Below are 22,903 nucleotides of genomic sequence, written 5' to 3'. Positions count from 1 at the left end.
TCTGTGATTTAGGAGATTTTTTCCTGGGATTTTATGATTTATTGAACTTTTTCCCTCTAGAAACATGCTACTGGATTATATGAGATACATTTCTTTAAAAATAGTCTAGGATTTAACAATTGAAAAATTCCTTCACTCTTAACAGGCAAACTTTAAATAACATTGTCCTAGGAAAATTATTGTGTAATAACATCCTTAGTAGCCCATAGTAAAATTCTGCTTAACAATTCAACACACATTTATTAAGTAAAAAATGATTCAAAAGTGATAATCTTTTCTTTCAGAAAGATTGAGGTCTGGGGTGGGGGCAGTATAGTTAAGACTAGTACACAATTATAAATTGGAATGTGATGGGGCAAAGGACATGTTAAAAAAGTTTAAAAATTTTTTTTTGTTTTGGCACTAGTTACTTCCCCTTAATTCTCCCCCATCGCACATATATTAAAACCTTTCTAATAACAAAAACATTTAAGGAAAACCAACCAACACAGTGACCATGTCTGACAATTCATATTCCACACCTTTCATCTCCTACCTTTCTCTTGAGAGAAGGGGTGTTTCATCACAAGTTCTCTGGAAAGATAATGGTCAAACTTGTCCTGTTGTCCCTCTTGTTTTGCCAGACTTCAGCCTTCTTTTACTGCTGCCGTCTGCCTTAGGAAGTCTCAGCCATGTTGACTGGGTTCATTACAAACTCATACTTCGAAGCCTTTCAACTAGGTCCTCACTTCAGCAAGACAGGCCTTTTATTATACCCCCACTGATATCCTATCTCACTCCCCACAGAAGTTATTTGGAACCTTAGTTTTCCTCCTCAACACCACCACACCCCACTTCTTCCTCCCTCCTCACTTGTAGCTGAGGACTGCTTCTTAATTTAGTGAAAAAATATTGAGGCTTTTCCTTGTGAGCTTCCCTGCTCTCTTTACCTCAAAACCCTTTGGCATCATCTCCCCCTCTCTTCTCCTTTTCCGCATTTGACAAAGAGGTGGCCTTTCTTCTTGCCAAGGCCAACCCCTCTACATGTGTACTTTATCCTTTACCCACTGTCTTTATCCTCAGTCATCCTTTCTTCCCAGTCTTCAGCCTCTTCCTACCAACTTGTTTCTTCCTTGTTGCCTTCAAACATGCCTAAGTCTTGCCTATCCTTAAAAACCTTTCACTAGATTCTACTTTCCTCTGTAGTTCTTTTCTCAGCCGAATTCCTTGAAAAAATTATCTATGCTCGATGCCTCCACTTCTGTCTTCTCATTTGCTCCCGAGTCCTTTGTAATTGGGCTTTTTAGTTTATTACTCAACTAAAACTGCTGTCTCCAAAGTTAACAGTGATCACCAAATCTGATGGCTTTTCCTCAGTTGTAATCCTTGTCTTGCGTCTGACACTGTTAAGTTATTCCCTTTAAAAAAATTATCTTTCTGACTTTAAGTGGTATAAAAGAATATCTCAGAATTTTGTTTTGTTTTGTTTATTTTTTGTTTCTTTTGCTAGGCAGGGGGTTTAAGTGACTTGCCCAGGGTCACACAGCTAGTAAGTGTCAAGTATCTGAGGCCGGATTTGAACTCAAGTCCTCTTGACTCCAGGGCCGGTGCTCTATCCACTGTGCCACCTAGCTGCCCCTAGTATCTCAGAGTTTTGATATGCATTTCTCTTCTCATTAGTGTTTTAGAGCAGAGTTTTCTATGGTAGGTGAAGGTTTATAATTTTGTTTTTGAAAAGCTTGTTCATCTTGTTTGCGTATTTGTTAGGGAATAGTTGTTGGTCCTAAAAATTTTTGTTCTCTCCATAGAGTTCATACAATATAGGATAGGGTTTTTTTGGAGTGGGGAGGGCAAAGACATTGCCCTTTCCTCTATCCTGTTTATCTCAGTGAAATTCAAGATCATGCCTGCTCTTCTTTTCACCATTTTTTAAAATTTTGTTATGTTTGTGTTTTTTAAAGGACATTTTCTAATGAGACTTACTTCTTAAGATCTTAATTCATGAAAGAAGCAGTGTTGTAGGACACAGTTTATTTCCTGGTCCTACTCCATGCCCCTTTGGTTATTAATTGCCTATCATAAGGACGTCATATATCTTTCTGTTCGCACTGGATGATGGTACTCTGGACATGTACTTTTCCTGGGTTGGGACATATTTCTGGGAAGGTTTACCTTTGTTTGGAGAAGGGGGAAGGGTGTCTTTTGAGTTATCCAGTCCCCTCTAATAATACCTATTATTGGGACCTTAGGTCCCTGTTGCTCCCCCTCTGCACACTGTGTAAGTGCACTTGAGGATTCCCTTACCTGTTTCAAAATGTGCTTCTTGGTTCCTTAAACCACATCCTTCACTTCCGCTATTCTTACTCTATTGTATCACATCCCTCTAGGCAAATCAGAGATACCATGGAGACCATTTTATCCTCTCTTCTCTAAGCCATGTTGAGCAGGAGTATATTTCCTACTTCCTCCTATCATTTGCTTCTCTTGCTTCTTGAGTGACTTTCCTCTGCATTAATTTACCTTCCATTCTACAGATTTTGATTGACTTATAAAGTCGTGTAGGTTTCAGTCTATGGAATGTTAATTCAGTTCTTCCTCCTTTTCTCCCCCTGACTCTTTAATCCCTCTTCCTTAAATCTTTGGTTGCTAAGCTCCTTTTCTCTCTATATTATCTAACCTTCAACTTTTTAACCTTCAACTCAGGTATTTTTGAAATAGTAGCCTTTTCTTGCCTTAGAATCATGAGAAAATTGATTTCATTATTTTGTCTTTTCATGTTAACTATAGTTATTTACTTTTTGTGTGTGTTTCTTTCATTTTAAGTGTTTGAAGTCAAATATCTTACTTTTCTCTGGTTTTTCTTGGAATAACAACTCTAATGCCTCACATTTTTCAAATGCCTATTTTTATTTATATCCTAATCTCCTTTGTTTTTCAGAATATCTGATTCCAATCTCTTCTCTGTATTCTTTTAGATTAGTAGTAGTCTTGGGCTATTTGAATTTAATTTCCTTGATAGCTAAAGGCTTTTTTCTTGGCTTCTTGCAATATTTGTTATTTGACATTGAAATTTTGAAGTTTAATCACTGTGTTCCTTAATGAGTAAAGCTTGGAGTCTAGGTTGATGATTTATGGATTCTGTCGTATAATAATTTGCCCTTTATTTTCAACATTTCTGGTCAACTTTCATGTGTTATTTCTTATAGTATTTAGGATTTTCATGTCATATTTTTTCTTGAAATTTGTGATCTCAAAATTATTTCGGTGCATTCTGTCCTGAAGGTCAATATCTTTCAGTTGTATAGAACTTCTGTGTTCTTTAAATAAGGTTTTTTGAAATAAATGTTGGTACAAAAGGGACATTCTTTGAAATTGCTTTGCTAATTTTCTTTAAGATCTTCATTTTTGAATTCCCCATCTGTCATTCTCTTTCAGAGGTTCATCTGATATGTGCTGTGAATCTCCTGATCTCTCATATATCCAGTTAACTTCTCTGAGAGGTCTCAGCTCTACCCTAATTGTACTAGATACTGAGAATGTAAAGACAAAAGTGAAATACTTCCTGTCTGTGAGGGCCTTGTGTTCCCTTGGCAGGGAGATGTCATGTATAAAGATAACTAAATATAAAATAATTTGAGGAGGAAGGGAGCACTAATAGTTGGGAACATTACAGGCTTCAAGAAGAATTTTAAATCCTGAATCCAGAATCCTGAATTTTGATGTCCTCAGTGTGAAGATCAGAAAAAAAGATTTTGGCAGTCATTCTTCCCATTTCTGCATCATGCCCATGAGGCCTCTCCGGAGACCCTGCTCTGAGCTCCTTTTGGCTCCTTTTGATTCTGAGTTCTTGAAGGTTCTACCAGTAGAACCCAGACTCCGTCAGGTCCTACCAAGCTAGAAAAGTCTGAGCATGGGCCCAGCAACAGCCTCTCGAGAGCCAGCCTACCTACATAGGGTCATCGATTTAGAACTGGCAGGAGCTCCAGAGACCATGTAATCCACATACAGAAAAACTGAGGCTCACAGAGGTTAAGGTGAATTGTTCAAGGTCATATAAGTAATAAGTGACCAAGGCAGAATATGAATCTAGGTCCTTTTATTCCAAAGCCAGTGCTCTTTCTACTACACCACACTGCCTTTGTGAAGGGACGCATCACCAGATTGATTATAGGGTGATTAATTTTTCAGGCAAAGCAGCTTTTACATACTGTCTAATGACAAATCCTTGAAGTATGTTTCATGGGGGCTTCTTAAACCAAATTTATTCTTTCACCTTGTTGCTTTTTGTCCTTTTGCTTTTTAATCAAATTTAGTTTTTTGTTTTTGTTTTTGTTTATTGTACAATAATATCTCACTTATCCAGAAGTCATTTATTCTGCTATTGCCCCATTCAAGAATCTGGACAGAAGCAAAAAAGAAAAAAAAAATCAGCCTCCCTCAATAGGTGTGTCATGAAGTTTGTGCATTAGCCTGTGGGTTTTGCTTATATGAGAGGCCTTTAGGCCTTATTCTTCTTAGACACTATTGTCAAGAAACTTGGTTATCTGCTTTTTTGCCCATAGCAAATTAATAAGTGGAAAAAGGTCTACTAAATATAAAGATTTGACAGATTATAGAGGGAGAAAAACCAGGAAAAACTGTTAAACCAGAAAAAGGCATGAGAATTAAAATAGCAAGTCAACCTGAGGTTGACAAGCAGCCTTCATCAAGACAGTACCTCCTAAAGTATATTGTACTATATCATAGCATAATCATTGATGCTCATAATGAAAACATCTGGTTGTGGGCTTGGCTTTGGTTCAGGCGTAGCATTAAAACGAAATGAGCCACTCAGACACAATCCAACACTAACAAAAACTAAATTTACTTAACAGTAGTGTGGAAAGGATAAAGGGCAAATATACAGCACTGGTTTAGGTAGACAGAGTCCCACTTTTCTTCAAGACATCTTCAGATCTGAGGGTCACTGATTCTTTGGAGGCTGACCTTCTTATCTCTCAGGCCCCAGGAAACTGGCCAGTAGTTCTTTCTCTAATACCTTGGACCAGTCAAGTCTCTGGGATTACTTCCATGTCTTTTAAGAGAAAACTAGCCACGTTCAAGGCTGGGACCCAAATAAATATTATACCTGCCACACCCTGAGGCATCAAAAAAATTTGTTTCCTTGAGAAGACAGGAGAGTGTGTCATATATTTTAGACAGATTTTCATCCCAAATAGCTCAATTGTTTAAAATTCATAGGATTTGTAGGATCATAGATTTTATTCTGGAAGGGGACCAGTGAAACCTTCTAGGCCAACCCCCTTCATTTTATAGATGAAGAAACTCTGTCCTAGAAAGGGCCCGAGGTCAGGCTGTGGTAGTCATTGGGAAAGCCAGGACTCAAAGTCAGGTCCTCTGACTCTAGTGCTTTTCCCATTGTACTACACCACCTCCATTAATTTTGGTGTTTAAAAAGTTAAATTTTAGTTATTTCAAAAATTGTAGGAATAGCTTTTTCCCTAGTTGAAATTAATAATAATAATAGCTAACATTTATATAGCTTTTTAAGGTTTGAAAAGTGCTTTACATATGAAAAATAATAATAGTAGTAACAATAGCTAACATTTATATTATGTGTAAGTCAATTCTGGGAGGAAGGTGCTGTTATCATCCCCATTTTACAGCTGAGGAAACTGAGGCTCAGAGAGGTTAAATGACTTGTCCAGGGTCACAGCTAGTTAGTGCCTATGGCAGGATTTGAACTGGTCTTCCTGACTTCAAATCCAGTCTTCTGTGCATAGCAAAACTAGCAGTCTAACTGCCTTATAGAATGCCAGATTAATGAGACATTACTGTATTCAATAAAAATCTCATTACGTTTTAGTCATGGTTAGACTTAAACAAATTGTTTTCAGTGAGCCTCCCATACTGAAACTGTGGGGCAATTTATATCTGCATTTGATTACATTTCATATAAAAATGTTACAAAAATGTTTCTGACTTAAATACTTTTCTTCAGACCACTTAATTACTGCTAATAAAGTAATAATGCTGATAAAGTAAAATGGGGCTTGTGGATAGGAACATATGTCAGCAGCTGAAATTTATATTTTATTTTTAGATATCAGAATTTCAAGAAAAACACAGGAGGAGGTTGTTAGCATTCTATAGAGAAAAGGTAAGTCTGATTTTGACTCTGAATGCCAGAGTTGCGATTTAAGGTTTTGTGCTCCCTGAGTGTTATGAAGCTGATGCTAGAATAACGGTCAGTAGGACAGAACCTTTGAATTGCTTTTTCAGTATTGGGAATGGGCTTGCCCTGTTCCATAGAGTCTCTTACATAGCTCCCCCCATATGCACTGGCACACATTTACATGACATCTAGCTGGGGCTGGGAATGTACTCTCTTATTTTTTTCCCCTAGAGACTCAGTATAATATAACCAAAGTGGACCAAATGTTTATAGTTACTGGAGGTACTGAAAAAGATTCTCACAGGGGCAGCTAGGTGGCGCAGTGGATAGAGCACTGGCCCTGAAGTCAGGAGGACCTGAGTTCAAATCCGGCCTCAGACCAAATACTTGACACTTACTAGCTGTGTGACCCTGGGCAAGTCACTTAACCCCAATAAAAAAAAAAATTAAAAAAAGAAGATTCTCACATATAATGTATTACAAAATTGGAATGGGCAGCTAGGTGGCACGATGGATAGAGTATTGGACCTGGAAGACTCATCTTTGTGAGTTCAAATCTGAACTCAGACACTTACTAGCCGTGTGAACCTGGGCAAGTCACTTAACCCTGTTTGCCTCAGTTTCCTTATCTGTAAAATGAGCTGGAGAAGGAAATGGCAAACCACTCCAGTATCTTTGCTAAGAACTCCATGGGGTCATGGAGAGTTAGATACAACTGAACAAAATTGGAATAAATAGATAGAGTGATATCACTTAGTATCAATGATACAAGCATCTTGGTTTTAAGTAAAACGACAAATGATTTTTAGAACTTTTATTCCCTATTTTATTGAGTTAGGATAGGTAAGGAATAGGAGGGCTTCTATGAATAATGACTAATTGATAAAAACATTTGAAAAAAGATGTCCTTACTCTATGTCAAGCACCGTGCTAAGTATTGGGAATACAGATAGAAAAAGAAGAATCTTTGTTCTCAAATGACTTACACTGTGATTGGGGGAGAGAACACATGTAGGAGCATGCAGCGTTAGGGTGGATGAAAAGGCTGAGGGTCCTAAGAGGCTGTGGATGGCAAGACTCAGGAGTCCTGAAGGTGCTGCACTGCAGCACGGTCCTGAAGCTCGGAGGGATTTGGAGAGGAGGGGAGTGGGCTGAAAGGTTAGAGCAGAACAGGCATTCTAGGTTCCTTCTGGCAGAGTGGGAGGGGGTTGGCTGCAAGTGAGAAAGGGATCATTGGCAGGAAGGTTGGGGGCGGAGAGAAAAAGGAGGTGTAGGGAAATGGGGCGAGAGCTGAATGGGCCCAGGGAGAGAGAGTGGGAGGCCATGGTACTTGGAGAGGGAGAAAGGAGCAGAGAGTTTTTGGACAGGCTGAGAGTGGGATGTGTCGGTGTTAAACTGTTCTTGTCTACTCTGCTCTTCACCTGGCTGTGAATGTCAGAGTTAATTACCAGGAGTTATCACTGGCCTTTGAAGTCCTGCAAAACCTCTTGTGTACAGCTTTTCTTTTTAGACTTCAAAGTGGATCTTAAAGCTCTTTTTTCATAGCTTTCTAAAGGTTTTTACTATATATGTGAAGGAATGACTTGGGTTTAAGAAATTTACTTTGGAACCTTAGAACTCTATCATCAATTTACGTAGCTATCAGCCTGAAAGTCCTTTTGACAGGCCCCAGACTGCCTCATCATTGTTCTTTCCTTCTTTGAGAAATTAGGCTGCCCCATTTCGATAGTGCCTAAGTATTACACTAACCAGCAGCCTCCATTAGATTCTTTCCAGGTTGTTGGAGTTAAGGTGACCTGAAATTTTGGTGCCTAAGGCAAAGAGGGGTGGGGGCTGGGGAAGAAAGACAAGACAGCTTCTAGAAGGGACAGCACAGAGGAATGTGTTGGTGATCTTACCTGAGAATACCTCAGGACCCTGCTTCACATGGGCCTTCACCTTCATTACCCATAGGTGGCTTTATTTCATTTGGTAAAGTACAACCTGTGCCCTGCACAGCAGAAGCCAGTGACCACTCATGATCCTCAAGGTAGAGGAGGAGGACATGCTATTTCACCCAGCCTTGGGCTACAGGGAGAAAAAGCAGATGGGAGCTACCTTCAGGGGCTGTGACTTGCCTAGGGGAGGAAACGGTAGTTGCAGTGGAAGCAGGGCCAGTAGCGTGGAGTCGTGTGGGGAGCCGGTGGCATTTGAGAAGCTGAGGCCCTCAGTTTGTGCCCTAAGCCCTTAGCTACCCTTCCCTGAGCTCCAGACTACTTGCCCTTCCTCACCCTTCCAGCCCCAGTTTTCATGATACTTTCTGGCTGAGGTATCTTGGAAAGAATAGTGTTAATACTGAAACTTTTGAAATTATTTTAGGAATTATACCTTCTCAGTCCTGGAGGTTGGGAGTTTTAAGAATTTTTTTTTAATGTAGAAGTCTTTGTCTTTTGTAAGGACAGTAGTTTTCATACCTGAATTGTCTGTACCCCATTGCCTAGCTAACTGATCTGGCAAAGGGCAGTTAGTTGAAGTTGAGAAGTGACTATTGTAACTTGTTTGCTGACCTCCAAAAGTTTTACTGTGAGATTTTTCTGTAAAAACATGTTTGTTTGTTTGTTTGTTTTGTGTTGGGCTGCTAGTGGAGAGAAAAATAGTTTTAATGGTATTCAGAGCAGAAGTTAGATCCCTAAGAGGAAGCCTCACCCACATCAGATTTGATGTTTCGGAAGGATAAAGACAATTCTCTTAGTAATTGGGCTGTTTTTACATATAATGCCAGGACCTAAATTGTCACTGGGTGATAGAGGGAAAGGATGAGGAAATGACGCCCTTCTAAATTTTTGTGCTTGGGTAAAAGCCCTGCTGTGGACTTCTTGTTTTGAAGCCAAATGAGGGTTAAAGGTTTCATGCTTCTTCTGGAGATATTTTCAATCTGGATTGAGCAATGTTGGCAAAAAAGGGAACATATGGGGCAGGGTACACAACCTTTTGGGGAAGGGGGGTTCTGTGTCATTTGTCAGCATTCTCAGGGTGGCTGTATTATTGATCTGTAGAGTTATGTCCCTGGGGTGGGGGTGGAGGGAGCAGGAGAAGGAACAGCATTGCCTAAAAATACTGGTAAACCTCAGGCTGCATCCAGCTTGGAATCCAGAAGGATTCAGGATCTCCTGGTACATCAGACTCTCCTGGTTAGGGAACCCTGACAGAGAATCACAGAAAGGGAGCTTAGACATCATTTAGGTCGAGCCCTTCATTTCACAAAGGAGGAAGGGGGCTCAGAGGTGAAGGGATTTGGCCAAGGTCACAAGGTAGAGAGTAGCATTCTTTATATATTATAATTTGTATGTATATTTTATCTCTCGTGAGAGAATTTAAGCTCCTTAAGGGTAAAAATTGTTTTATCCTTTGTATTTGTATCCTCAGCAACTAGTCACTGCCTCATGTTCAGTTGTTTTTCAGTCCTGTCCAATTCTTTGTGACCCCATTTGAGGTTTTCTTGGCAAAGATACTGGAGGAGTTTGCCATTTCCTTCTCCAACTCATTTTACAGATGAGGAAACTGAGGCAACCAGGGTTAGGTGACTTTCCCAGTGTCACACAGCTATTAAGTGTCTAAGACCAGATTTGAACTTAGGAGGATGAGTCTTCCTGACTCTAAGCCCAGTGCTATGCAGTAAACCGGCGCCAGATCATGAAAGGGCTTTAAAAGCCAAGCTGAGCAATTTGTGTTTGATCCAAGAGGTTATAGAGGACCATTGGAGCTTTCTGAGCAGGGAAGTGACATGGTCAGACCTGTGCTTTAAAAGTATCTGTGACTAAATTGGACAGAGGAGACAGACAAGGCAGAGATGCTAATTAAAAGTCTGGTGCAGTGGTCCAGGTGAGAAGTTAGGAGGGCCTATATGAGGTGGGGACCATGTGAGTGGAGAGAAGGAGATGGTTGTGAGAAATGCTGTGGAGGTAAAATTGACAGGATTTGGCAAGTTATTAGATGAATGAGATCAAAGAGAGTAGAAAGATGAGAATGATTCCAAAGTTGTGAACCTGGGTGACTAGAAGGAGAGTGGTAGTGTCCTCAACAGAAATAGGGAAATTAGGAAGAAGAAGGAGTATAGATAATGTGTTCTGTTTTTGATGCCTTATAGAACGTCCGGTTGGAACAGGAGGAAGAAAGTGGTCAGATTCAGTTTGAGAAAAAGCACACTGGTTTCAACAATCCCAAGCTGCTTCCTGATGAGAAAACCCAGTTTTTTAATTCTTCTTGTAACATTCTCTTGGTAATGCTTTATGGTTATGAATTCTGTAATCCTGCAATCTCCAGAGAATCAAAATAAAGCCAGGGGCCGTAGGCAGACTCGTAATGGGAGTAAAGTAGGTTGCAGTGATGACCTCTATGCAAAAAGCAACATAAGGAATATCATCACATAAATGTGTTATTAAAAAAACAGATAGTCCAGTTAGGTAGTGAGAGCAAGGAAGAACAAGTGGACGCCTTGAATGTTGCACTGGTATTCACGAAAGGTTGACAACTTTGAGGAAATCCTCCAGGACTTGAGTAGATTTTATGTTGTAAGAGTTATAAGAAATTATGGATAAAAATCTTACATGAAAAGTGGCAAATAGGTTGGGATCTACACTGATAGAAGGAATATCCATATCGAAGAAGTCATGGATGCATGTGCAGATGCTATTGTGATTAATAAAATGTACCTTTGTTTAAATCATTATCAAATTCATCATAGCTTTTTTCATCATGTATTTTCTCATCGTCTCTTAACAGTACCATTGTTATTATGGGGGAGGTCACTGAAATTTGTTGGTGTTAAGAAGTGGTCCTCATAATAAAAAAGTACAAACATTGTCCTGGGTTAGCCTAGTGCTATTTCTGAAAGAATTATTTGTAATATTAAGGTAGCTAGAGAGTGTCTCTTTTTGATGCTTGGGATGGAGCTAGTTTTTTTAGACTGAAACTTCCAATGAGTGTGATGTGGTTAATTTTATTTTGAGCACATATTATCTGGAGTCTGACCAATTTTTTTCCTGAGATAATTGATTCGAAGTTAAAATGGCAAGAAGATCGAGACTTTATATTAGCCAAACCACTGTCCATAGAATATAATATTTTTCAATTCCTAGTCTTCAAAGCAAATATTTTCTAAATAAATATGTAAATTTATGCCACTTATTAAATATGCTAATATATAGCATAAATGCTCATTTTATGTAACTTTGATTTTGTTATGTAGTAACAAATTTAACTGTCAAAATGTATTGTTAATTAATATTGGCATAGCTGGTATATTCATTCTGATACATGGGAATCGTTTGATTATATTTAGATTTCAAAATTAGAAGAATCTCTTAAAACATTAACACAGCAGATACAGCAGATTCAAAGGTAAGGTGAAATTAAGCTTTTAGTAAGTCTTCAAAAGTAAATTGCAGTTATGTAGCACTTTGAAGCTTACAAAACATTTTCCTTACAACCACCCTGTGAGATAACCAGGGCAAGGATTATCAAGATGAGTAAACTGAGGCTCAGATTGTATAGCCCATGTCTGAGCAGGAATTTGAACCTAGGCTCTTGACTGCAAGTCTGGTGCCCTTACTGTGAATTTTGTATATAAACTCTGCAATGACAGCAGCAACCATTTTAGTTGTTGAACCAGTATTCATTCACCAACCCAGGCTCTCATGTTCGTTATCTCAGTCTTACCTTTAACCCTTCTTCTGCATTTCTCATATCAAATTAGTTGCTGAGTTTTATTGAGTCCTTCTCTGCCACCACCACATCTCTAGCATCCTCTCCTTTTCATCACTCTAGTGAAGACCCTTATTCCCACCCACATGAACTATGGCAGTAGATTCCTCATGGATCTTCCCCTGCTCTTCTCTTCTTCTTCCAAACCATTCTGCACACCACTGCCAGACTTTGCTTCTTTTTTAATCTACTGATGTCACATTTCTGTTCAAATCCCTTCAAGATTTTCCTTTTGCATACCAAGTAAAGTTCGGCTTCTTTGCCTGATGTTCTTCCATTGTCTGGAGCTGTCCTACCTTTCCAGTCTTATTTAATCCTAGTTCCCTCTACGCATTGTATATTCTACCCAAACTGAACATTTGCTGTCCCTGACATTCACCCTGCTCTTGTCCCCATCATTCCCTTGCTCATACTGCACTTGGTTTAGTAACTCATTTGATCTTCTTCCATGTCTGTATATACACTACGCTGCCCATTAAGTTCTTGCCTGCCCTTTAAAACAGAGGTTATTAATCCTTTCTGTGTCATGGACCTCTTTGGTAGTTTGGTGAAGCCTATGAAATTAAAAAAAAAACATAGAATTACATAGGAAACCACATATATTGAAACATGTATTAAAAAAAAAAGTTCAGAGACCCCAGATTAAGAACTCCTGCTTTCAATCCTGATTGAAATCGTGAAACTGTCCTTGATCCTCCCAGTTGGTAATGATTTTGTCCCCTTTGGATTTCAGGTGGCACTTTGTTGTACATCTCTGAAGACACTTCATATATTTTACTGTCTTCTGTAGTCATTTGTGCATGAGTCATCCCTTCCACCCATTGGATTATAAGCTTGCTGAGGACAGAGACTATACCTTATTGAAATATCATATCTCACCTAGGACTTAATATAGTATTTTTCATACAGTAGGCCCTTAAAAATTATTTGTTGAATTAAATCAAGTGCCCTCAGAGAGCTCTTGTATAAAATAGAGCCCTACTATCCCGAAACATTTAATTTATGCATATAAATAAATGATTTAGTAATTATATTAGCTTATCCTGGTATGATGGAAAGAGCACTGACATTGGAGTAAGAGGACCTGAGTTCAGATGTTGCCTTTGGTACTTGTTACTTGTGTAGCATTGGGTAACTCAGTTACTTTACCTGAGCCTCACTTTCCTCCTTTATAAAACGAGACGGTTGTTCTGACATCCTATTCAGCTCTGTATCTGTGATCCTGTGGTCATGAATGTCCTGAAACTGGCCATTTCAACAGGAATAAAATGTTCACAGTGGGGCAGCTAGGTGGCGCAATGGATAGAGCTGAGCTCTGGCCTTGGAGTCAGAAAGTCCTGAGTTTAAATCCAGCCTCAGACACTTGACATTTAATAGCTGTGGCAAATCACTTAACCCTGATTACCTCACCCAAAAAAAAAAAAAAGTTCACAATGACAGTTCTTTTGATGACACTTAAAAACATAGTATGATGGGTTAAGTAGCTGTTATTGTTACTTTTTTTATTTCATGTGGACCAATTAGCCTGAAATTTACCAATAATAATAATTATTTATGTAGCTTTCTGTAGTTAATGTTGCTCAGCAGTGCAAGTATTATCCCCATTTTCCGGATGAGGAAACTTAGGTCCAGAGAGATGAAGTGACTTGCCAAGCTCCTAAGTAATAACAATTTGGTAAATGAGTGAAATCACTAATGATGGTTTCGTTGTTTCCCCATAGTTTTCCAAATAACCACCATGCCAGGCAGGGAGGCAGAAAAGTGTTTTGAAATACTTTTTTTTTTTCAGAAGCATGACTTCTATAAATAAAACTTATTTTCAGAAGTATTGCTGTTTTTTAATTGTATGGTATTTTGTACTAATTTAAATGAATCAATTTATTCTGAGTTTTTAATGTTTTAATTTGGTTTCTTTTCTTACCCCTTTTTAGTAAGGGGTCATCTCAACAAACTGTGCAGTTATCTGTTTCTAAGCCAGTAAAAAACTCAGTTTCAAGTAAGTATAATAATGAATAAAGATGCATAATTTTAAAGTATATGTCCTCCAAGTCCACTAAACAAGATCGTGACATTAAATTTACTGTTTATCACAGCTTCTTCAGCAAAACCAGTTGGATATTCATCATATTCATTCTTGCCAGCTTACTCATCAACCTCCAAAATGTATGTATGTATCTGCTAACAGGGAAAATGAGTATTTCTCCCACAGAGTTGGTAGTGACTCAGTTTAGCCTTACAAAGAATTTGGGGAAAACTTTAATTTGACCTGCAGAATTTATATAAGCCCTTCCTTTCTCTTTTTCTCCTTTTGTCTTGTCAGAAAGACTGCATACCTTATATACACTTGCATATAATAGCTACTTCACTATCTTCCCTTCCTTAAGACTTCCCATCTGTTGCTGGTGCCATATTTGAAACCTTTCTAGTTTGGTAGAGCCTTAGCATATTGTATGGTCATCTCTACACCAGAATGAAGCTTCAAAGAAGGGCCTTTATGGATGTTTTGAGTTTTAGGCTCAAAAAATCCTTAGATAAAATGATCCACTAATTTAGAAGTTAGCTACTCTTGATAAAAAGGTGCCATTAATTGGCACATAAGTATTTGTTGATATCACTTTCCACCATATGCAACCTTTTATTTTTCTCTTTCCCTTATGGCATACAGTGCCTGTGGTTCTGTAATAGGCATTTTATAACTATTTGGTTGAGAGATTGGTTGCTTTTTTTTCCACTTTCTTTTTCTCTGCTTTCTTTCTTATTCTATATTCTTATTTTTCTTCTCCCTTTCTAATTTTTCCTTAGACATTCTATGCAACACCTAGGCTAGTTAATTCAGGTTTTTTAATATTGTTGTTAATATATTGTTTTGACAATTTTTAATAGAGGCTTAGTCTGATCCTTCATTGTAGCATGGAGGTGAGACTTGGGGCTTTCAAAGGTCATGCCAGTGGATCACAAGCTCTGGCAGGACCAGCCAATTTTGAAAGCTTTTAAATATGGAACCAGTGATGGAGTGTTGTCTGAGGACCAAGCTAGGTTTGGAGAGACTTATCATCCTGGTGTGGGCCCCAGAATATGGTTTTCTGGGAGCAAAGCAACTCATTAATCCCCCTGAAAGAGTTGCTTTATGTGTTAGTAGGAGGAGTACCAAAATAGCTAAAATCATGGATCCTTGAAATATTGAAGTTTACTAGTTAAATGTAATTCAGTGCTGGGGTTAATTCATATGTTGTATATTTACCAGAGTGGAGTCAATGGACATTGATCTTTCACCTTCCCCAATGAGAAAAGTAAGTTAATTTATTTGACATCCTTTATCTTTATACGGGAACTTAATAAGCTCCATGAAAGTGAACCATAGGTAGTTCCACAAATTCTTCCAACTTTGTGATTGACAACATTTTTACTTGTGTTAGGCTGTGTCTGACAGATTTGGTGGTAGGTTCACAAAATACCTTCTCTCCTCTAGATACCTTCTTCCCCTGTCATCTCTGCCAAGTGCCTGAGCTGAGGTGATAAAGTCATCAAATAATAATAGTGCCAGGAATCCCAGGTTTATGTTTAGGAGTGTTCAGCAGTTAGGGAAGGTGGAATGTTATAGACCTGTATTAAGAGTATAACCCTTGGTCTAATGTAGTAAATTGTCTCTCTCCGAGGATGTCAGAACTAGTGTTAATAGCCATCATAGAGGTCCAAGATTCAGCTACATGAGGTTGCCAAAATACTTGAGGAGATGAATGCAAGCAGTTCAGTGATTGTAAAGTGTGGCTATAGATTACTTTATTTAAACCTTTCAAATGAGAGACTAAATATCTCTATCTTAAAATAGATTGCTCCGTGGGCCCAGGTCTGGATATTTAATATTTCTTCTAGATGTGTTTCTTTGATTCAAACTCCTTTGCCTGACAATCACGGTCCTCCCTAATTTGGCACCAGTCTGCCTTTCCTGGTTTATTTCAGAATACTCCCCTCCACACAGCCCACTTCAGCCGTCCCTCAGACATGTGCTGTACTCCTGTGCCTCCACAGCCTTGCCTTATGAAATAATCCTGCAAACTACTAGTGTACTCTCTAGGTCTAGAATGTGTCCTTCCTCTCCCTCCCCCTCTCTACTTGTTTTGTTCCTACTCATCCTCTAGATTCTAATTCAAATTTCATCTCTAGCATGAAGCCTTCCCTGATTCCCTGGTCATTAACTAAGGACCTTGCATCTCAGACCCTCACACAGTACCTTGTTTGTGCCCCTCTAGGACCCTTCACATGTCACATTATGTGGTAGCTATTTATGTTGCTGTCTTGTGCTCTGACCCAGTGAAGGCAGAAGCAGGTCTTACCTGAAGTTGTATCTCCTAGTAATAAGCACCCTGTTTGAACCATCTTTGAAACAGATTTTTTTTTTAACTGGCTCTGTGATTCCATCTGTGAAGGGAGCTCTGGGGAGGCCCTTACTGAGAAGTTAAGGAATTTGCACAGGGTCCTAGCCGTTATGGATCAGGGCTGTCACCCATGCACACCCCAGGCTATCTCTACCCATTGTGCTGAGTTAAGGCATAGACTATAAAATTAATGCTCAATTAAGAATATGGAATTTTAGAGTGGGAAAGGGCCTTCAGTATTTTGTTGAATTAATTTTTTTTTGCTTTTTGGTGAGGCAGTTGAGGTTAAGTGATTTGCCCAGGGTCACACAGCTAGTAAGTATTTGAGGCTGGATTATTTTTTTTAATTATACAGAGATAGGGATGGGACTTGTGGTTTCATTGGTATAAGATGATCTTGGGTGAGCAAGCTCCAATTAATGCAGGTCAGCATCTTCTCTGAAACTTAGAGTTGCAGAGAGTTGCCTAGAGCATTGAGAGGGGAAGTGATCTGCCCAGGGTCACACAGACAGCACATGTCAGAAGCAGGACTTGAACCCAGATCTTCCCGGTTTCTAAACCAACTCTCTATCTCCTATACCAGCTTACCTTATGAGGTAATTATAATTAACCTTTATATTTCTCTGAAAAGGAATTTGACTATGTCCAGGGTAAGAAACTTGGATTGCATTCAGTGTACAGTAAGAAGTCATTAAATATTTCTGAGCAGGGTAGTGGCATGATTATATCTGTGTTTGATGGACTAGAATGGAACGAGACAAAAAAGTGAGGAGGTTGTGGTAGTGGTTCAGGTGCAAGGTGATGAGAAAGAATCTGAGTCTCTTGTTCATAGCCCGATCCTCTGTCCATTATTCCTGGGGTGTTAATTTAATGTAAGATTGCAGTGTCCTTTCTCAGAGATTTTCAATAAAATATTTAAAAAACCCAAATCTCAATATCATCTTTGCTATAATCACATTCTGCTTTGTATTATAGAAGTTTTTATATATCTTAGAACACTCCCATACTTTAGATTGTAAGATTCTTGAGAGCAGGTACTATGTTATTTTTCAACTTTGTATCCTTAATTTATAGCACAGGGTTGTGAACATAGCAGGTGCTCAATAAATATTTCTTGAATTGAAAAAAAAATTTTGATTCTGAAATCTTTTGTACTCAGTCTCCAAAAAATTATCAATGAGCTCACGTAAAATATATCAATTATGCTGTTGATCTTACTAAAATATTTGTAATGGAAAATATTGATTTTATAATATTTCAAATTTTTTAAACATTTGACTTAGCTTGAGACAGCAGCAGGCCCTGCAAGGCTCTCACTGATCAGTCCACCTCAAGATGGACGTATGGGTATGTAAAAATATCATTTTTGTAGTTTCATTCTAAATTATTTCATACACACATATGTACACATATATACACATACATACATACACACACATATATATATACATACATATACACACACGTATATGAAATATAATTCTAATCTATAGCCATTGTTAAGAACAATTTTGGAACTCCTCTTTTGGATTTGACTTCAGGGCCAGTTAACAAGTCTCACAACAAAATCAAACTCATGACTTTATATTCAAATTGGTTTCGACCAAACATTTCTGTTATTTAACTTGATCCCTTACCTTATTCAGTGTACTTGGTTCCAAATGGTGGTTTCTAGAAATCAGCTCCATATCTCTGCCATCATTACTTTATCTCATTGTGTAGGATTTTGTGTAGATTTCGACAGAGATGGAGATAGAAGGAATAGCATGAGACAGAACTTGGGGTTCAGAGAGCTTGGCACATCTCTGGGTGACGGGAATATGAAGACTTAACAAAAAAGCAATAATTGCCCTCCAGTATTTAAAAGGCTGTCACACAGAAGAGAGAATAGACTTGTTCTGCCTGCTCTGGAGGGGTGAATTTGGAACTGTGGGTGGAGCTTGCAAAGAAGCAGGCTGAGGCTTGATACAGGGAGAAGCGTCCGTCATCACAGTCTGTCCAAAAGTTGGGCTGGGGGACCTCCTTCACTCGAGGTCTTCATTGGCTTCCTCTCAGCGTGAGCACTGGACAGCAGAAAGAACACTGGGCCTTGAGTCAGAGGAGCCAGGTTTAAGCCTAACCTCACTGCTAATTAGATGTATGACTGTGACCAAGACACTTCTCTCTGGGCCTTAGTTTCTTCATCTGTTAAAAGAAGCAGTTGGAAAAATCTGAGAGGACATATGAAATAATGCAAAGTGAAGTGAGTAGAATCGGGAAACACTATACACGCTATCAAGAATATTGTAATAACCGTGAAAGACGCAGGTCCTCTGATCACTGCAGTGATCCATGGCAGTTCCCAAGGACTCATGATGAAGAACTGCTGTCCACCTCCATAGAGAGAGCTGATGAACTGTGACTGCATTTCTTTCACTTTCTTTTCTTCCTCTTTGTTACAACATGATTGATATGACAATATGTTTTTTATAACTTCACATATATAATGGATATCCTGTTGCTTGCTTTCTCATTGGGTGGAGGAGGAGCTAGAAGGATGGAGAGAATTTGGTACTCAAAAAAGGAATGTTTAAAGTAAAATATTTAAAAATTAAAACATTTTTTAAAAAATCATTGAAGTTTATCTAGAAGATCCCTTGTAATCCTTGAAACAATCCTGTACATTATTGATATCTTTGTCTTCCTAAAGTTCACGTGTAGTAACCCATTCCTCTGCTCAGAAACTTTTAAGTGGCTCCCCATTGTCTTATAAATGAATTACCCATCCCAGAGCCTCATATTCAGAACCCTCTACAACCTAGACCTCACTTCCTTTTTACCTTCTACTCCCACTATTTTGTATTCTTAATCTTTTTTTAATTAATTTATTTTGATTTATCAACAATCACTCCCATATGCTTTTGAGTTTAAAATTTTTCTCCCCCTTTCTCCCCACCACGCTCCCCAAGACGGCGCACAATCTGGTGTAGGCTGTACATATACATTCCTATTAAACATATTTTTACATTAGTGCTGTTGTAAGTAAGAATTAGAACCAATAGGAGGAACCACCAGAAAGAGGAAACAAAACTCAACAGAAGAAAAAAAAATAGCAAATAGTATGCTTCAGTCTGCATTCAAACTCCATAGTTCTTTCTTTGGATGTGGATAGCATTTCTATCACGAGGCCTTTGGAGATGTCTTAGATCCTTGTATTGCTGGGAAGGGTTAAGTTTATCAATATTAGTCATCGCACAACGTGGCTGTTACTGTGTACAACGTTCTCTTGGTTCTGCTCGCTTCACTCAGCATCAGACCATACAAGTCTTTCCAGGTTTTTCTGAAGTTAGCCTGTTCATCATTTCTTATAGCACAATAGTATTCCATCACATTCATATACCACAACTTGTTCAGCCATTCCCCAGTTGATGGGCATCCTCTCAATTTCCAATTCTTTGCCACTACAAAAAGAGCTGCTATAAATATTTTTGTGCATGTGGGTCCTTTTCCCATTTGTATGATCTGTTTGGGATATAGCCCTAGAAGTGCTATTGCAGGGTCAAAGGATATGCACATTTTGATAGCCCTTTGGGCATAGTTCCAAATTGCTCTCCAAAATGGTTGGATCGTTTCACAACTCCACCAACGATGCATTAGTGTTCCAGTTTTCCCACATCTTCTCCAACATTTATCATTTTCCTGTTTTGTCATGTTGGCCAATCTGATAGGTGTGATATGGTACCTCAGAGTTGTTTTGATTTGCATTTCTCTAATTAATAGTGATTTAGAACATTTTTTCATGTGACTATAGATTGCATTCTTAATCTTAACCCCAGCCAGAGCTGTAACTGGAAGAAGATGGTCAACAAACAACTACTGGGACTTTATGCTAATGTAGCAAAAATGAGAGGACACTTAAAACGCTTTCAGTCTTTTAGCATTTTAGAAACAACTGAACTTTGTGCCTAATTAGCTTGAATAATTATCTAAAATAGGAAACTCCCAGGGTAGCTCCACGTTTCTGCCTACCATCTCTGCCGTACCCTTCTCAAGTAAACTCCTTGGCCCTCCCTACCTCCCTTCTCTTCATCTAATGTTTTCCCAAGATCCCACCCTAACTCCCACCCCTTTAATAATGCATATCCCAAACATGCTTGCTTTGGGTTATAAAAGTTGCTCATTTTTGTTTTGCCTGTAGTAGTAATTCTCAATGATTTTTGGTTCCAGGAACCCCTTTCAGTAACAACTACAAAAAGTGTGTTGGGAATCCCCGGAGTAATTTAATATTCTACTCATAGTATTTTTAGTTTTTATTCATTAAATGTTAACAATATAGTTAATTTTTGCTCCCAAAAGTTTCAAATTTAAAATTAAAAAATTTTTCTGCCTAAAAATTTAAAACTAAGTATAAAATTTTAAAATTCAAATGATAAAATTATAAAATTCAAGTGATAAAATCATGAATATTTTATGGGGGACATTCCATAAGAAATAAAAGAAGTAATACAGCCAGACCTCATATCTTTATTATGATGATTTGTAATACTTCATATTGAATTTCTTTAACAAATTTTGTTAAACATAAATAACATTTTAATGCAATAAATTTCATCTTATAAGAAACTTTACATACTATAATAATCATATGTAAACTTAGTTTTGGTGGACTTTTTTGTTTGGGCAAAAGTTTGAAATATTTGGCTTAATAGTAGTCTTAAAGCTAGTTTTTCTTCGAGTTTAATTCTGTATTTTTATTTAAAACAAGAATAAAATTAAAATGCTCATTCACCCAAAAATATGAGTAGTACGAAAATTTTACTAGTTCTCTTGCTGAGAAATGGAACTTAATTTTTTTATTTTTAGCCAAAAATGTATAAGGCTATCAATTTTGAATGATGTTTATGGTCCCAAATCCATTGAAAAAAATCATTTTTCTTTTTCATCTATTGTCAGTTCACCAGCCCGAGACCTAAAAGACTTGTCAAATGGGTTGTGAATCCAATTTGATTTATTAGAAATTTCTGGAAAAATTGTTTTATTAATCGAAAGTCACTTCTAAGAATTTTAGATGCTCCCCGATGTCTTTCTTGACAGTCTGATCCAAGGCTAGTTCAGAGATAGTTCCAAGGACAGAGCTAAAGCTCCAAGGATAGTTCATTTTGTAATCAGAGATGATGTAATGTCACAAAGCCTGCAGCACTGTTCCCAATTGTGTAGTTCCAAAATTTTAGTTTCTTAGTCACATCTTTTACCTTGAACATTGAAAGTTTATATTTGTACCCTATAATAGTGTGTTGAGCTCATTGATTTTTAAAAAAGATACTTGCTCAACATGATAATCTTCTTAGTCATATCACTGGTACATTCAGGTGAAAAGGATGGTCAGTGAAGGTGACAACCAACTCGTTTTTCAAATCCAATAGATGAGTAGTAATTCGACTATGGGAAAGTCACCCAAAATCTGTCTGTTAGAAGTGTAACCTGCTTGCTACCCAGGTGTTTACACAAAATGATAAATAACCAAGTAGGTCTTGACTTTATAAAATCAGTTATTGTGGCTATCTGTTCAGTGCCAGTGCTTGTCTGTGGATGCTTTAGTGTGTCTGTACTATATTTGCATTCATTTTTTCAGGACATGAACAGCACCCCTAAATTGCTGAATCATCAATTGTGCTCTGTCTGTACACATTCCACAACAAGAGGACCAACTGATTTGTTTTCCTTCAAAGTATGAATTAGGTTAAAAATGGTTTCTCCTTCTCTTAATGATGACAAAACAGCATATTTTCCTCTACTTTACCATCCTGCAAATATATCTTACAAATATAATTAAAATTGTTGGATTACAAGCATCAGCTGTCCCATCTAATTGCAGAGCATAAGTGTTCTTTTTGTAGGTTTTTCTCCAGTAACTGTTTCAGAACTTTTTGATGCAATAGTATCCAAAGTTAAACCTGATAATTGCTTTGGCACATGTCAGAATTAAGTTTTTTATTTATTTTATTTTTTGCAATTTGATAACTTATTAAATATGAAGTTCAAAGTTCTTTTTTTACTTGTTCATAGAAAAAAGTGAGTCAGTATTGTGTGTTTTCAGATCTTGTTCTGTCCACTTAAAAAAACCAACAGGCTTATCAACATTGCTTTCATGTTTTGATTGTAAATAGCAAAACAAAAGGAAAAGTTTTCAGCTGCTATTATGCAAGAACTCCACAAATTATACTTTGCGATCATGGATAGTCATTTTATCCAATAAATGAGGAACCAAATTTAATGGGTTCTTCATTGTATTTCCTCTTTATCATTCTTGTTGTAATTCAGGTATCTCAAGCATCTTTGTACATTATTCAGAATTATGATTTATCCATTGACTTTTACTAGTTTTTGGATTATAGTATACTGAATTTGAGTGAATATTTTGAGATTCCTTATTAACACATCTTAAAGCATTCTTTTTTTTTTATACACTTCTAGTCTCAATCCAGTGATTCACTGGGACTGTTATAATTTTTTTCAAATAAAATGAAAATATTCCTACAAAAATTTCATTTTTGTATTCAATAACTTATTAAATATATATATATTAATTCTATGCTAATACAATTGATATAAATGTATTCCTGTGTGTTTCCAATAGACAGGCATTAGGACA

General features: G+C 37.7%; 1 protein-coding gene across 1 annotated transcript in view; it reads left to right on the top strand.

Moving 5' to 3' along the window:
- Positions 1-22,903, top strand: part of RNF212 (ring finger protein 212) — a 50,561-nt gene that overhangs the window by 6,000 nt on the left and 21,658 nt on the right. Inside the window, exons 4-7 of the mRNA XM_027836272.1 lie at positions 6,083-6,139; positions 11,475-11,533; positions 15,141-15,186; positions 17,556-17,619. Of these exons, the coding sequence (XP_027692073.1) occupies positions 6,083-6,139; positions 11,475-11,533; positions 15,141-15,186; positions 17,556-17,619 (226 nt within the window). The remainder of the gene's footprint in view (positions 1-6,082; positions 6,140-11,474; positions 11,534-15,140; positions 15,187-17,555; positions 17,620-22,903) is intronic.

The sequence above is a fragment of the Vombatus ursinus genome, unplaced genomic scaffold (genome assembly GCF_900497805.2).
Source record: "Vombatus ursinus unplaced genomic scaffold, bare-nosed wombat genome assembly UNPS02014818.1, whole genome shotgun sequence".
Taxonomy (NCBI): domain Eukaryota; kingdom Metazoa; phylum Chordata; class Mammalia; order Diprotodontia; family Vombatidae; genus Vombatus; species Vombatus ursinus.
Note: the sequence above shows the minus strand (reverse complement) of the source record. Positions and strands in the feature narration are given on the sequence as shown.